Here is a 16154-nt window from a genome sequence, read left to right on the forward strand (position 1 = left end):
GCTCACAATGTACTCGCGCTGGACCTTGATGCAATCGGGATGCGGACAGCACATTGGGTAACAAACTTTATTGCATATAGATAATACATATAGATATAGAGATATTTACAAGCTGTGGGGACACACTCAACAATGAGGAAACAAGACATGTGACGAATAAATAGCCATACATATAAGCTAAGCTTAGCCAAAACGGACTGAATTGAAACGATTGAAACCGATAGAAAACCCGTTGCTTATGCAAATGAGAACAAGATGAACGAGACTGACAAAGAGCTGGTGGAGTACGACATGGATATGGAGTTGGAGTTGGTGTTGGTGTTGGTGTTGGTGGGGGATGGAGTTTGATCAGAAGCACTCCTTACGAAAGGCGAATCCGTACTGGTCGCACTTGTAACGCAGGGTCTTGGCCAGCTGTGGAGGACCGCAGTAGAAGACAGTAACCTTGCCCTTCTGTTGGGCCTGCAGTTGCTTGAACACCTTGTCCCAGTTGGGTCTGCCAGCATTAGTGCGGGTTTTAAGACCCGTAATCAGATCCCGCTTGCCCTAGGGGAGAGTTCATCAAATATTAGTTATTGGCGTGGATATTAAAAGAGTTACGTTACCTTCTCATGGAGTAGATCCAGTGCCAGCTGTAAGCCCACCGCCTTCATGTCGGTCCTTTGCAGAGCACTCGTGATGTACATGTGCATGTCCAGGAAGCTAAATGGAAATAACGTTTAGTATATTGCCCAAAGTTTTGGGTCAATCTAACTCACCGCTCCATTGCCCCGCCCAGTTCCGCCTGCTCTATCTCCAGTTGGGACAACAGGTTGACGAACCACTCGAAGGAGCGCTGATCGCGGTTAATCCAAAAGAAGTCCACCTTGCGCAGGTTCATCACAGACTTGGGAATCTCGCTGGCCCACTCGAACTGGCACCTGGGGCAGCTGTGGCGCGCCTTCCAGTAGCGATGCATGATGGACTGCAGAATGGAGGCGAAGGGAGTAACCCCAATGCCCGTGCCAATGAGAACTGCATGCTGGGCCCCAAAGATATGACTCGAAGGAGCACCATACGGACCATCGATGAAGATCTGTAGAGGATCGTAAGATTAAATACATAGGGAGGGATTAGTGGATTAGCCGTGTGTGTGTGAGTGTGTTGGTGTAGCCCGCACCTCCATGACACCCGCATCAAGTGTGACCTTGCCACCGCTGTTAGTTGTGGAGCTACCAGTGGATCCGCCACCACCGCCTCCTCCTCCCACTCCTGTTCTGCTGGACAGAGAGCGCAGGAAAGTGGGTCGCCGCAGAATAGACTTTCTATTGCCCGATCCTGCCTGAACCTGATCCTTCGGATGAATTTGAATTTATTTGGTTTAGATGAGTTAGTTGTGAGGATCAAACTACAAGTCACTTACCTCCAACGGCTTGGAGGCCACTTCTGCGGAGAGACTCATCCTGGCCACTTGCAGCTTGTCTCCTGTTTCCACCTTGGAGCCCAACTGACCCTGTTCCGCTCTACTGGCAGGACTAGCTCCATTGGCCTCAATCGTTTGGAGCTGATTCTCCCGCTCCTCCATGCTCGGCGTCTTGAAGGCGATGATTGTGGGCTTGGTGCGCATGTAGCGGAAACTCTGGGCCAGCGACTTGTTCTGTGGACTGAGGTAGGCCAATCCCACACTGTTGTTCCTGCCACGACGTACCCTCTTGTCGTCGAAGGCGGACTCGGACTCTGAACGACCCAGGGCACGAAGTCTGGATATAAAAGGTCAAAGGTATTCTAGAGATATAGTATTTTATACTTACGCCTTCAGACGACTCCGTTTTTTGGTTTTCACACTGATGTCCGGCAGAGAGATGCTCTTCTCCAGAGGCCTCTGCTTGAGGTTAGAGTCCTCCCGGTCTCCCTCGCCCACAAAAGCTCCATTTGCGATACCCTTCTTGGGCTCAGGTGGGTCCTTCCGGGAGAAAGTTCGTTGTAGGGTTTTCTTGATACTGCGGATACGGTTTACCCCACTGGCTGGACCATCAGGAGCAGGACCTGTTGTAATCTTGCGATTCTGGCGAGGAGGACGCACCGGCGGCACAGCTTGAACGGCTAGATTCTTGGCCAGGAAATCGGTTTGTGGGGTTGAGGAACGATCCCCGGCCATAGCTGGGTTCCGGGACTCGTTCAGGAGCATGAAACTGGGCGTTGGAATGGCGTGCATGTGCTGGGGCACATCCGGTTGAGAGCCACTCTGTTGGAGCTTCTGCTGTTCTCGCTCAAAGTAGCGATACAGGCGATTGGTCCACTCGCCGACGGTACGTATGTGGAGCCACATGTAGTCCTCCTGCTCCGGGGCCGAGCTGATGGTGAACGGATGCCACTCGTAGTTGGCAATCGCCGGGATGTTCACAAACACATAGTCGCCAGGACGAAAATGGAAGTGATACGGTCGCTTGATGACCAGATGCACAACCTTGGAGGGCAGCAGCAGTCCTGAACTGATGTAGGTCTTACCATGATCGCCCCTCATCCAAATATAGCGCAGTGCTCGTTCCACTATGTACACCAATCCGGGAAGCATGAACCACTTCCAGAAGTTGGGTCCATGGAAGAGGCACAATATCCAAAAGGGCACGTACAGCAAATGGGTCCAATAGAAGACCTCGAAGCTTCCCTTCCGCCTAACAAACGGCTGGGAGCAGACAAACATCACTACCAAAATCGACAGCAGGGCCACCCCCGTGGGATTAGCACATCCTGGAATCAGGCCAAACAGCCCTGGACGGTCTGTGAGCAGCCACTCGCCGATGGTGTAGTGTCCCGCGTTTATGTTCGGATCGTTGATCACAATTATCGAGAAGTTGAACAAATGCATCACCGTGTGGACCAGGCTCAGCACGGATATCGTAATGCCCGTCAGCTTGTGGAGGTAAACGTGGTGGTCCAGTGGCAGGTAAGTGGACAGTCCACGTCCCCTCAAGTACGTCAAGGTGTGCCGCAGCATCAGCACCAGCACCCAGGCGCAGTTGAAGTTAAGGCATTGTCCTGTTTATATTCGAAGGATATGTTTAATATGAGGGATATATCCCTATAAAGGATAACCAAACTAACCGCAAGCTCTGGCTATGATGACGAATCCATTGCTGGCACGGTACTGGATGGCGCGGGAGATGAAGAGGCACAGGTTGACGGCTATGTAGAAGAACAAATACGTGACAAAGACCTGGTTGTTCTTCATGTAAGCCAGCGAGAGCTGGTGGGGCAGGGAGCTCCATATTCCGCCTTTGGCGGCTCCCCCCGGCTGCCGGTCCTCGGCAATGGGCACCAGCCAGCGATCGATGCTTTATTATGGAAAAAATGATTAATTGTGCGCTCAGACAACATTCTCGGGTTGGCTCACGTGATGCTGAGGTTCTCCAGGAGGCCGCCGTGCTTGTGGAGCTGGTTTTTCAACGCCTCGTAGGTGATCTCGCCGCTGTTGTGGGGATCGGCATCTTCGAACATGGCACTGGTAAGGTCTTCGATCTGATCCTCGGAAAACTCCATGCCGTTCTCCTTGATGCAGTGCCGTATCACGTCATGGAGCTCCTTGTGCTGGATGAGTCCATCGCCTATAATGGTTTCAATAATATCTAATACAGCCCCCCTTTTTTTGAAGTGCACAACTCACCATCTATATCGTAGACCTTGAAGAGAAAACGAATCTTGTCGTCAGCAGACTGGCCTGAAAACTGATGTATGGCATCGATGAACTCCTGCAAGGATATGGAACCTGAGTTGTCCTTGTCGAAGATTTGAAAGACGCGCTCGGTGAAGAAGGGCTAGGATTGAAAAAAAATGGATTGAAAAATATTTCAAAAACATAGTAATACTTTTACAAACATTTTTGGAAGTAACAATCTTCTGAAACTCCTCTCTGCGGATCTCCTGCTCATTGCCCACAGTGGTGCGGAAAAGTTGCTCCAATCTGGCCAGCGAACTCTTGTCAAACCCTGTCCTTGGCCGCGAGTTGGTCAAGTGGGAGATGAACTCCATCACCTGATTGGTGGACACCAAATTGCTACCATCTATCTCTATCAGACGGTACAATTTGTCAAGGATCTGGAGGTAAGTGTCTGTAATTAGTATCCTTTTTGTATCCTTCAAAGAGTTGACCCACTCACCCCTCTCGTGTGCCAAATATCACGGAAATTCTTGAAGGTCACGCGGCTATTTTCGCCGCAGATCACATAGGCGACGGACTCGATTTGCTCTGCAAAGTCCATCTGACGATCGTCGCTGTAACATCCCAAAATATATTTTATTCTTTCATAATAATACCTTTACAATCGTATTGAGGTTCACAGAAAGAATATATTTGGCTTTTGTATATTGTTTCCAATTTTATTATCTGGTTCCACACAAATGGGTTTCTGAGTTTGGAAACTACAGAGACCATCTGGTAGAATAATGTTTTCTATTTCTATAAACAATTGTACAAGTTTTATAGGAAGTTTTCGGAATATAAACACCATTATATATGCCATAGAAATATAGTTACTAAATGGAAATGATCAAGACTTTTTCCAATTCTGGAGAATGAACCGCTTTAAAGATTTTATTCATTTTCGGAACATTAAAAAAAAATAGGTGCAACGGAACTACTTTTGCGAAAAGCCCTAAAAACACTAGAGTTTGTGTGACGAATTTTGAAAATAGAATTCAATACATAAATTAAATTTAAACTTAAAGCATGAATCACGGCTCTTTCGCTATGGCTTTATTCTAAGGCCCTATCTCTTGAGGAAGCCCCTATCATTGCATTAAAAAAGCATGTTTTTACGATCTGGATCGACTATCATTTAATATGTATATTTTTTTCTGTAGAGTCAGCAGTCTCATGCCTCCCGCTCCATTGATACTGCTGCTGCTCGCACTATATTTGTATTTGAATGACTTCATTACGACAGGCAGGCAATGACAGTTTGTGGACTGCAGTTGCTGTAGTCTTTGCAACTCAGCCGAGTCCCAGCCGAGTCCCAGAGCCAACTTTAGAGGCTGTCGAGGCACGCGGACTATGTTAGCTGTTGTATATGTTAACACACAACGCAGGTAGCATCGCCATAGGCAACGGACATCGTCTGGGAACGAGAGCTGGCATCTGGGATCGCGGCGAGAGGCATTCGCAGTGGCTTCTGGTCGCTGGCGCAGCTGGAATGCCAGGAGCACGCCATCCAGGTATCCAGGTGCGTGTATGGCTCGGTTCGCATCGGATCGAATCGGATCGGATCGGACGGGATAGTTATTTCTTTTCAAGGCGAGCTAATTGTTTTGGCACCGTCACAGCAGCAATCTCAATGGAGGAGGAGGAACGGGAGCAGGAGAAACCCAAACCCGAACCCGAACCCATATTCTAAACTTACGTTAGGCGACCCTTGAGGTGCTCGATCCAGCGATCTTGCAGGAGATAGCCATTCCGCTCGAGATCGAACAGCTGGAAGAGCTTCTGCTGGAATTCCTGTAAGCGAGTCCGAAAAAACAAGTTGTAAAGACCAGAAATTTATGTGTCTCGCAGATATCGTTGAAAGTGTTAATTAATTTATGATCGTATTGTTTGGAGAAGCATTTGTTTATATCCCACAATTGAAGATTTATATATGTACATGAAGGTGTTTATACAGCCAGGTGAACATCGGAGATCAGCGATCGATCGAAGATCGAAGACCCCAACGTAATGAGCATAATTAAGAGGTGTTCTGGTCCCACGAAGATTGAGGCACAACTATGCGGCAGTGATGGCGATGAAGACGAAGGCTTGGCATAAATTAGTCGCTTATTAATATTTAAATGGCATTCGATCTCACGATCATGAGCGCCCAGCATTGTCTGCAAATCGAAGCGCAGCATCTTTGCATTCGGTCACAGTTCGATCACAATTTTATCCCCCGGCGATGATGAAAAATGTGCATATTTAACGGATGAGCCCTGACTGGTTAAACGGCTTTCGGGGAGCCCATAAAAACAAAATACTCGAACCGATACCCGAAACCGCGGTAAAATAAACACCATGAATACAAAAAAAAGTCAAAAAAACGGGTTTGATCATCGGGTAAAGGACCACAGAATAAGTGGCACAAGGTCACAATATCTCTGGATATCCAAGACCCAAAGATAAATATTTAAATAGGTTAACACTCATCGTGGTCTATATATATGTTCATACATATGTAGCTTATATTTTTTGTAAGCTTGCAGAGTATTCTCCTTTTAAAACATTTTTCGGCAACATTTTTGAAAGGTTAAGCTTTCGTTTTTGAAAAATATCTTGTAATTAGCCACTCACTGGTAGTGATCATTTATTTAATTCAAAGCACTTTCATTTTCCAGAGTCTGATGAAATCAATTTATCATTCGAATTTGTTTATAATTGCAAACTAAATTAGTATCAGACTTTTCTTTTTAATGTTTAATCACTCACTCAAAGAGCTAATATTGTTTTAGAAATAAATTATTTTTCAAGTCACTTTGAAAAAGTCTAGTCACATCTTAGAGTCACATCACTCACTCCAAAAGGGGAATAAATAATATCTTTATAATAACTTTCATGATTTTATTATCATTTGGGTTTGACACTTTTTTCGTAACATTTTATTTTAAAGGACACACTGACACTTTTCCAAACAACACTTATACTTTGAGGATATATGGGTTTTTGGGATATGTCCTTGGAGAACTTAGCTCACCTCATCCAGGAAAAGTTTACGGAAAGCCTCCCTCGTGTGCTTTCCCTCGCCCTCGTCGAAAAGAGCACTGCACTCGGATATGAGGAGCCAGCGCTGCTTCTCCCGACGCGCCTCCAGCTCCATGGAGCTGCAGTTCTTATCTAAATTGAGGTTGTATCGTTCCATGTACGAATTTGATTGGCGCTGATTTGGATTCCCATTTGTATTTCCCACCGAGTTTCCATTTCGATTTCCGTTCGCTTCCTGCTTGCCGACGCTGGCAACCAGAATGCTCGGTGAGCTGGCCAGCAGAGCCGCCGGCTCATCCGCTGGAGGATCCACTGCATCCAAATGGAGAACGGCAGCTTCGCTAGCATTGCTCACATTATCGGCCTCGGTTGCGGGCACTTCCGGTACGACGGGATCGTCGCGTGAGCCATGCAATCGCTCCAGATACTGGGCTGCCTGCTGGAGCACGTGACTGACACCTGTGGCAGCTAAGGCTTCCTGATGCTGCGGCTGGATGGGTTTCTCGACGGGGGTCTGCGACTGGGGCAGCTCGTCCGAAAAGGATACTTTTTTAGGGGAACGCGACGGCGTGGCTGGTATCTCGAGGGATCGACTGGAGGAGACCGATCCTCGGTGATTGTTGGCCTCCTGTTCGGGGTCCATGTCGCACGATCACAAACGGGGGGAAAACACTCACTGAACACTCACTACACAGCACTTGACCGCATACCCGAGGGCTTTATTGGGGCAGTTGTATGGCTGGGAAGTATCCTCGCGTCGGCGGCTGGGGAGACACGATGCAACGGCAATGGCAACACGACGCGATTTCAACTAGAAGCAACACCAATCGGCGGCAAGCGGCGAGCAGCAACTGAAAGCGAAACTGAATGCCAGCCGAGGGCCTCGGATCGGATCGGTATACTCTCCATGGCTCAGGTGTATTGGTGAGCGGGAATCGGAATCGGAATCGGACTGAGTGGCTTCGTCGACCGACCGACCGACCGACCGTCTGAAACGCTTTGGAAAACGCGTTTGCCCAATATCGGTTCAATATTTCTGGCTACTTTTTAGAATGGACATGCAATATCCCAGCAACAGCAACAGCAACTATCTGACTGACTGATGTTGCGAGTATCTCCATATTTTACGCATGTATCTGTATCAGTATCTATTGTATCTGCATCCGAGTTCTATACTCTGGGACTCATAAAATGGCTGCCACTTCCATCCAAGAGAATGCGAGAATTTATCGTTGTGATATTCTAATTTGGTTTTTGCGACTCATACGAGGCTTGTGTGTACTTATTCGATAAGGGCTGCAAATAATTCAGGTGTACTGACATCGCGGCGACGTCTTCATTTTTTAATTTCAATGCCCGTGTTTCGTAATAATCAAACTTGTTTATGTGCCGGAGCCGACGAACGTGTCTATTTCCGAATTCCCTTGCCCAGAGTGCACGGCACATACTGCCGATTTTTGCTTTCCAATTCCAGCTGCAATCGGATTGGGAATAGGGGCTTTGGCTTAAACCTCCTCCCGGCACCGGACAATGGCAATGGGTCAGCGTGAGTGTCAGGGTGCTGGCCAGGAAGTGTGTGTTCGTGCTTGGAGCGGCGTAGCCACTTTTTGGCCAATTCAAATTCGAGAGCTCTCGACGCTAAGCGGTCAATCCGCCACAAGGTCGGCCCAACACTTCCCCACCCGCTGGACCTCTCTCAGATACTTTCAACAATGTATTGTTATCGGAGCGTTGAACTGGCACCCGCCAGTACTCCCATAAGCGATTGCACCGCCTCGAACGCCCCTGAAGTCGAAATTGAAGTTGAAGACCAATCTGAACCTGAAGCTGTGAAGTCTCCGCCAAAGGGCAAAAAATAGCGTAGATACTTTGTAGAGCAACAGAAGTGACTGGTATCTTGTTTTTCTAAATTTAACCACTTTGATGCTGCACAGGAAGAAATTACTTAGATTGCCAATTATATTAAGGGAATATATGTCTAAGCATTTAAAGAGTATTAGACTTTGGATAGTTTTAAATCCAAAAAAAAATATTAGATTTCGAAGCTAATTTATTGCCATGCCAGGGCACACTTATAATTTCCATTAATTTGAATATTTCTCACTCTGTATTGAACTGTGCGATCTGCTGATTAATGTTCGACAGCGGCCTTTGGCTTTGTTTGCAGGTTAGTGCCCCTCTGCGGAATCACGGATCGAGATACAGATACCGCATTGGATTCAGATCCAGATCGTTTCCGGCTCTGCTTCACACTCAGCTAATCTAGTGCTGCATGTGTAAGCTCCGTGTAGCCAAACATCCCAGCATCCAGTGTCCAGTGTCCAGTATCTGGTGTCTGAATCTTGGTATCTCCACATCCGGCCGGCTTAGCTCACTTCGGTTAGGTTCATCGGAGCTTTGCTCACCTGCCTGCTCGGCGTTTATGGCCATTGTTAATTGCTGAAATTGGCATTCCGAATCACAGCGGGCGACACTCTCGACTCTCGGCTGGCAAGCAAGTGCCCGCCGGTGGCCAGGGAATTGGCCATTGGCCAGTGGTTAGGCTAGTGTTTAGTGACTGGGACTGGTCATTGGTCCCTCATTGTGATGTTGGTGATGGCGCTGCAATTGACACCGCAGCGGCCAATTAAGCTCAGCAGATACATCTACAAGTTGAGATACAGCTACACAAGGAATTGCAATGGGAATGGGAATGGGAACTCATCCGCCGGGTGGTCCGTCTGGAAAACGAATCCCCGACTGCTGGCATGCAGATTGATTTGCTTGGCAAACGTTCGCCGCTTGTGGCCAATTTTCCAAGTGACCAAGCGACGAGAGCAGTGTCATCAATTTAAATTAAGTTCCAGCTTTTTATCGCCACTTGGCGGACCACTCCACTCCACTCCACTCTAGAGCCAGTATCTGCGGTCTCCTTCTCCGTCATCATTATCCAAAACATGTCATTAGGCGGCCGCGAGCAACGAGAGAAGCCCATACACCAGAATCCTGTTCTGCGGCGACTGTCTTCGCTATCAACTTGGAATTCCAGCTCCAGCTCTAGCAGCGCTGCCAACTGCTACGCCAGCGATGGCAGAGCGTTGCGTGCAGCGGAAATTGGCCAGATACAGATACTTCGGCTCAGATTCAGACTCTGCAGAGCCGCAGACGCGGTTACATCTCTCGGATTCGCCTAATAAAGCGTCCGCGATCGCCACGCTAATTAAAATAATTGAAATTTCTCACGGGAAACGCGCATCGCGACACTTGTAGGGCATCCTATACAGCTCCATTCTCCATTCTCCATCCTCTATCCACTATCCTCCTCCATCCAATCCAGCATCCATCCAGCCAGCATATCCGTTGCTAGTGCGGCTAATTGCAAATTGCAACATGGACATGTGGACATGTCCAACAATCGAATTGACAGCTGCTTTACCCCTGGCACATTTGATGGACATTAACATGGATCATCGTCCGTTGTCCATGAGTTCTCCTCCGATCGGTCGAGGATCGTGGCTGGCGAGGATTCCGGCATAAATGCATAAATTTCATTAGTGGCTGACAGAATGTTTCCCGGTGGTGTTGGGGTCTTAAATTAAAAGTCCACCTAGTTAGTGGGGGCCCACTAAATAATGCAGTTTGTCCAAGGTACTTAACCCATATTATTAAGTCTTTTTTTTTAGGTTATACTAATAACTGAAGTGTGATAAAAATACAGAGACTTACCAAATTAAAAGTAATATTAGGAATTATAGGAATAAATAGAGTAATCGTTTTAAAGATACTATTTTAAAAAGGTTGTATGATTATTTCACTTACAACCCTTACTGGAGGCTATTTTTAAGATCATGACTTTCAATAGAATACCTTTAAAGTTTTGAATACTGGGACTAGTATGTAGACTAGTAAACTAGTATTTAGAAGTCTAGTATTAATCCCAATTATTTAGTTATGCAATGGGTTAAACGTGCCACAGGAAATAGTGGCCAAAAATCGACAAAAACACTAAACGCAGAGTTACAAAAAATATGGTTGCCTGCGATCGTGAATCGTGGCATGCGAGATTGCAGCGACAGATAGCGACCAAAGTTACGATCGTACATATGCATATAGACCGGGTCTACCCCCTCCCGGCTACCCCCTTAGGCCCCCTTGTACCTCTGGGCTTTTCGGGGCCGTAAAGTTGTCGAAAATGATTTGCAGATCAAGATTTGCGCACACAATTTATGTGATAACCCGTAAAAAAAAGGAGCAACTTCGGAGAGAAATGCAATTTCAATGCGTGTTTGGTACCGCCTTCGCCCCCGATCCTTTTGGATAGCCCCCAACGCACCCTTACCCCTCCCTTTAACGTCAACTGGGTCCAATTAGTGCATGGACTGCGGTTGAATTTGAAATTCATGGACAATGGTTGGTGCCTCCATGTAGCGCTAATAATGACGCCTTTAAATGTGCAATAACAATTTTTAAGACGCGCAAAAAGTGCATTCTATATATAACTATATCACATTGTGTGTATGTTTCTGTTGGATAGTGTTGGTGTGCGTAAGCCTAAGTACCGCCCATAGGCCGAGAAAACCAGCTACTGCCGCCACAACTCCCCCTCTTTGCAGCGATCTACAAAAAAGTTGCTCATGAGATACGTGAGTTTTTTACTGATCGAGCAGAAGATTGACTTTGATCTGTTGGTGGTAATGGGTAATGGATAATGGGCCAGTCTGAGTGCAGATTTCGTTTAACCGTCTTAAATTGGCCTCTCAATCTGACTCATAAAATGCTATAACGGCATGGTACGGCATGTTGCGTATACGCACCGGTGTCTGGAAAAATATTTCGGTTTTCGGCTCTGAATGATAATATGATAATGAGTGCAGAGATAGATTGCCTTGACATTTTATCATCATGGCTTGTGAAACTTTGTTTACGTGTGATTTTGTTCAATGATTGGAAAATGAAAAGGGAAATCCATTGCTATTTTTATTGTAAAGGAAACAAAAATGGGAATCACAAGCACCCACCCACGTCATACATTCTTTGTTACCTTTTCTTATCGAAGGTTGATGGAATTCAGTTGAGTCATCGGATTGTAGATGAACTCTCACTTTATGATTTCATTACTGTGCTTTGGGGTCAAAATACTGTGATATTTATTTTAATTTAAAGCCATATTATGTTTAGCTTTTGAAGGATTTATAACCCCCGACCTTCCATTCACGTGCTCGCAATCATTAATCAATTTAATATACTCCAGTTGCTTATTTTTTCGTAAATTGGGTCCATGTCACTCTGGTCCACCAAATTAAGCCCTTGGGAGTGGCCAGAGCGGCCAGAGTCAGGAGTATGGACTGGGGCTGGAGCTGGGGAATTTGGCTAAAATGTGGAGACCGCCCGGGCGACAGCTGAACAAAGTGTGTGTCAGTTGCAGTCAAGTGGAGCCATAAAGCTCCACGATCCCACAGATCGACGGTGGCGATTCCGATGCCGTGTCAGCTACCGCGATCAGTCACTGGCGAAACGGTGAATTGGTTTTGGGATTGGGATTTGGATTTGTACGTGGTCACTGCGGAGGCGGAGGCGGACGGATTTATGGCCTGCCCAGCGTCACTTTAATGATCAGCCTGCATCCATAATGTTAGCCCAGAAAGCTATATAGCCTATATAGGAAATAAAGGCAGAAAATGAAGGAAAGAAACTTTAAAAAAAAAAGTCAATTGGATTAGATTAGACAGCACAGCTGTCGTGACAGGTTGGGAGCTGAGATTGGAGTTCGGAGTTTGGGAAACGGACACGAATGAGAATTTATGGCCAATGCCAATCGAGCTGGAGCTGGAGCATGGAGTGCAGTTGGATCTTGGCCAGGTCCAGAGCTGCAGTGCGTGCAGGAGACGCAATATTTTATAATGACTTCATTACACACAAAAAATAAAAGCAACAGGAGAGCCAGAGCCCAAGCTAGAGGCCAGGCTGGAAAATTGTAATAAAAACTTGGCTTTATTTTGACTTTTTCCCTGCCAAATTTGGCCACTTTGATTCGTCGCATAATTGGCAATTATCGTGGCCAGCTCGATACGTGGGCGATGGATATGCTATAGCCGTCGACCTCCTCCGCGGCTTCCCCTCTCTATCTAATCCCCTGCAGCCATCTCTTTCTGATGGCTGGTAGCACGCAATCCCTGCGGGTAGCCTTTTGTGTGGGGCAGGATTTATGCACTAATATGCATTATTGAGCCGAGGGGGAGCTCATTGTTTATTGATCGGTGGGCATGGTCAGGTGCGGTTGGTGGCCATTTATTAATTGCAATTCCATTCACTTTGCCTCCAGTCGTGGCTTTAGCCTACGGCCCCCAAGTGAATGTGGCACAAAAAACTATAGAAAAAAAAAAATTGAAAAAAAACTATACTGGTACTCCTGCACGCACATTTGCATTTTATGGCTGAAATTAGCGTCTAATTGGAGTTTACACGCTGCATATTTTATTCGCAAATAAATTGTGCGGTGAGCTCAACTTTTTGGGGGTTTGGCTGCTGCTTTTTGCCAGATTGCCATTTGCTATTTGCCATTTGCCGAATTTGTCAGATAGTTTCTCGCTCTCTCAATCTGAATAGGCCCGAAATCAAGTGCTTTAAGCCGTTCACTACGCACTAACACTGAAATCCGACTAAAAAAAAAAATACGCACACACACGCCACTTGCAATGGCTGCTCGACTTTGGCCTATGCGGCGTATGCGTGTTTTATAATTGCAAATTACAAATACCAGCGGCGATCAGGTGCGACACAGTCACACACGCACACCTGCACACCTGCTCAGGTGGGGTGAGTGCAGTAGGCGTGTTCATTAGTCGGCCTTAAAACGCACCAAAATGGCGACCATATCTCGGAGCCGCCACAATGCAAACTTATAAATTGAGAAACCGAAAGCCAATCTTGAAAGTGACACATATCGTTTTATATTCGCAGGTGGCGATTTTTCACATTTATTCGGTGAGATCAGAGTGAGTTCACAGGAGCCAGAACAAGAGTAATATGTTAATATTAAAAATATTGAGAGCTAATAATTTATAAGGTTTATTTTAATAGAGGTCAGCCAACCTTAAATGAGTTTAAAGATGAATGATGGTTTGGAATAGAAGATTTTTGTTTGATTTTAAAATATATACCTATATAAAATATATAAATAAAATACATCCTCTATACCTGCAACTGCAAAATGTGGAAGTCTTGGGAAAGATTTTCACCCCGAAATCGGATGCCCGGGGCATGTCGTCAGCTGGGTCTCTCCATCGGATACGATATACATCTATTGGAAACTACTCCCGTTACGGATGTTGCATGTTGAACAAGTGCTTGGTAGCTTCAGATCGCAGTCCGAATCTCGGGGCAGTGGCTTTAGTCCCGCTGGCGAGTGACAGGCGGTGGCTACCAGCGGGCAGCTGGAAATTTGATACGCCATTTGCTGCTCGGACTAATCCCGGTTCCGCGATTCTACCGCGATGCACACTGCCCACTCTGGGCTGGCATTTTCCAATTAACTTCGCATTAGCCACCGCCCAAAGTTGAGTTAAGTTGAGTGTTTATTCATATTTCGCTGCTGCCGAGGCTGCTGCTGCCGCCGGCTGTCAGTTGGGGCCCATGTAACGTCATCCTGTAACATGACAGACGCGGCCTAATCCTCCAGCCACTAGCCACCATCAGCCACCATCCACACCATTGAAGTTAGCTGGCTGCAAAATTATTAACGCCATTAACGGCAATAGAAATATTTGTGCAGCCCGGCCAAGAACCCCCTGGCCGATCTCCAGACCCTCCCAAAAAATAAAGCCACCTTCCTTCGGAATCCAGTGGAAACGGGTTCCAAAGAGGAAGAGGAAAAAATTACAAGTCATGGCTACAAGCGCCTGCGACTGTGGCCCACAAATGTGACTAATGGCATTTCTGAATGCAGATTCAACCAGAGGATATATTGGAGATCGGGACAGGTAGGGGCGAGGAGACTAGCTGACTCCTTTGCAGTTCTTTAAGTTTATAGGCAACAATTTTTAACGCCTTGCCAGGGAGATCAAGTACATGGAGAGAAAAGAAAAAGATTCATTTTGGTCAGATATTCAATCAGTTGATTGATCTTTCAATATTTTCTCTCAGTGCCGTGGATTCCATGTGCGTGTGCTTTTCTGCAGCGTCATTAATTTTGCCATGAATTGACAAAAACATCATAAACTACTTGTTGAACAGAAAATCCACTTCAGGCGACAGCATCCCAGCGTCGCGGCAACCCAGCCCACGCGCCAAGCGAAGCCAATCCAAGCCGAGCCGAGCCGATCCGGGAAAATAGGAGTTGGGCAACGGTTGATGGGAGATTGGAGCTGGGAGATGGAAGATGCAAGATGCAAGATGGGAGTCGAGCCGCGATGCCGTTGCCGCCCGGCCGGCTCATGTTCGATGCTTCAGTGCGTCTGTGGGGCGCTCCCCGCTGGCTCATAAATATGCCAATGACTCGGCCCCCAACCATTGATCCTGCCCCATTCTCTTCGATCGTTTTGGTGACCTGCACCTGGAGGGCTTATTCCAAATTAATGAGCTCGAAGAATGCAATTTCCGCGATCACGCAAAGTGGGGGAGAACGAAGGAGATTACTCTGATATGGCTCTGGCTGTTCAATGAGGCTGGCATTCCACTTATCGTGTTTGCTTACAATGTTGTTAATATCTTGACATGAAAATGGATTAATATTGAGCGGTATCCTACTAGGAAGCTCCTTTTAAAATTATTCTAAAAAAATAAAAAAGTTAGAAAAGAAAACCATTGATTTACATTCTTAATTGCTGGAGCCATCCTTCTTCTAGTAAGAAAACCCGAGTATATTTGCATTCTTAATTAGTTGTAGAATCTTCAATTGAGGTTCATCCCTCATCCTGACCCACACGGCGTATGCTCAATGTTAATTAACGTAATGATGGCATGAAAACAAACGCTCTGCAATTTAAGTCAACAAACATTTACAAACAGGCAACAGCAATTGGATTTTTAATGAATTGCATAGTCCAGTCCATAGTCTTCCCCTGCGGCTCTTCCCGGGTATTCACAATCCGGAAAACAAGTAGCAGACAGCGGAGAACCGGGCAAAAGGTAAATCGAAGCCGAGATTAATAGCGATAAGACTATTGATTAGCATTTTAGCCACTGCCATTAAATGTTGCAGGCTGCAGACGATCCGTACTAGATGCTATCATCTTCTGGATGGGAGGAGGACGACTATCGCCGAAGGAGATACACTTGTGGAATCCCAGACCGCGGACCGTAAGGTGTTGCAAGCATGCGATGGGGAGATAATTCAAGCGGATGAACGGTCCAAACCAGACCCCATGGCTGATCGAAAATTAAGCGCATGCCGGCAATTTGCATAAAAGCAGTTTAATGTTCAAATGTTTTATTGAATCGTGGCTCGATTACCAGCCATCCAGTAAGGGGGTGG

General features: G+C 46.4%; 2 protein-coding genes across 4 annotated transcripts in view; one reads left to right on the top strand and one right to left on the bottom strand.

The window, feature by feature from the left end:
- Nucleotides 1-16154, top strand: part of LOC108125673 (alpha-N-acetylgalactosaminidase) — a 52697-nt gene that overhangs the window by 26588 nt on the left and 9955 nt on the right. The gene's annotated exons all lie outside the window — the stretch shown is intronic.
- Nucleotides 54-7641, bottom strand: Nox (NADPH oxidase). 3 transcript variants are annotated; one of them, XM_070278740.1, is made up of 13 exons: nt 6696-7641; nt 5376-5470; nt 4137-4251; nt 3856-4074; nt 3644-3794; nt 3374-3584; nt 3085-3314; nt 1791-3018; nt 1403-1739; nt 1160-1327; nt 759-1075; nt 606-702; nt 54-546 (listed from the first exon to the last, which is right to left on the bottom strand). In XM_070278740.1, the coding sequence occupies exons 1-13, from the start codon at nt 7344-7346 to the stop codon at nt 349-351; spliced, it is 4017 nt and encodes a 1338-aa protein (XP_070134841.1). In that variant the 5' UTR covers nt 7347-7641; the 3' UTR covers nt 54-348. The 3 variants fall into 3 exon arrangements, with proteins under 3 accessions (XP_070134841.1, XP_017097511.2, XP_017097513.2); XM_017242022.3 differs by having other exon boundaries at nt 1160-1333; nt 6696-7639; XM_017242024.3 differs by lacking the exon at nt 1160-1327.

Source organism: Drosophila bipectinata, chromosome 2R, assembly GCF_030179905.1.
Source record: "Drosophila bipectinata strain 14024-0381.07 chromosome 2R, DbipHiC1v2, whole genome shotgun sequence".
In the NCBI taxonomy this organism is placed as follows: Eukaryota; Metazoa; Arthropoda; class Insecta; order Diptera; family Drosophilidae; genus Drosophila; species Drosophila bipectinata.

What these genes read in the sequence shown, in the direction of transcription:
- Nox (XM_017242022.3), bottom strand. Translation starts at nt 7,346, where the DNA reads ATGGACCCCGAACAGGAGGCCAACAATCACCGAGGATCGGTCTCCTCC. An exon ending in CATCATAGCCAGAGCTTGCG is followed by an intron (nt 3,019 to 3,084) that starts GTTAGTTTGGTT and finishes GAATATAAACAG; the next exon opens with GACAATGCCTTAACTTCAAC. An exon ending in TTGATGCGGGTGTCATGGAG is followed by an intron (nt 1,076 to 1,159) that starts GTGCGGGCTACA and finishes GATCCTCTACAG; the next exon opens with ATCTTCATCGATGGTCCGTA.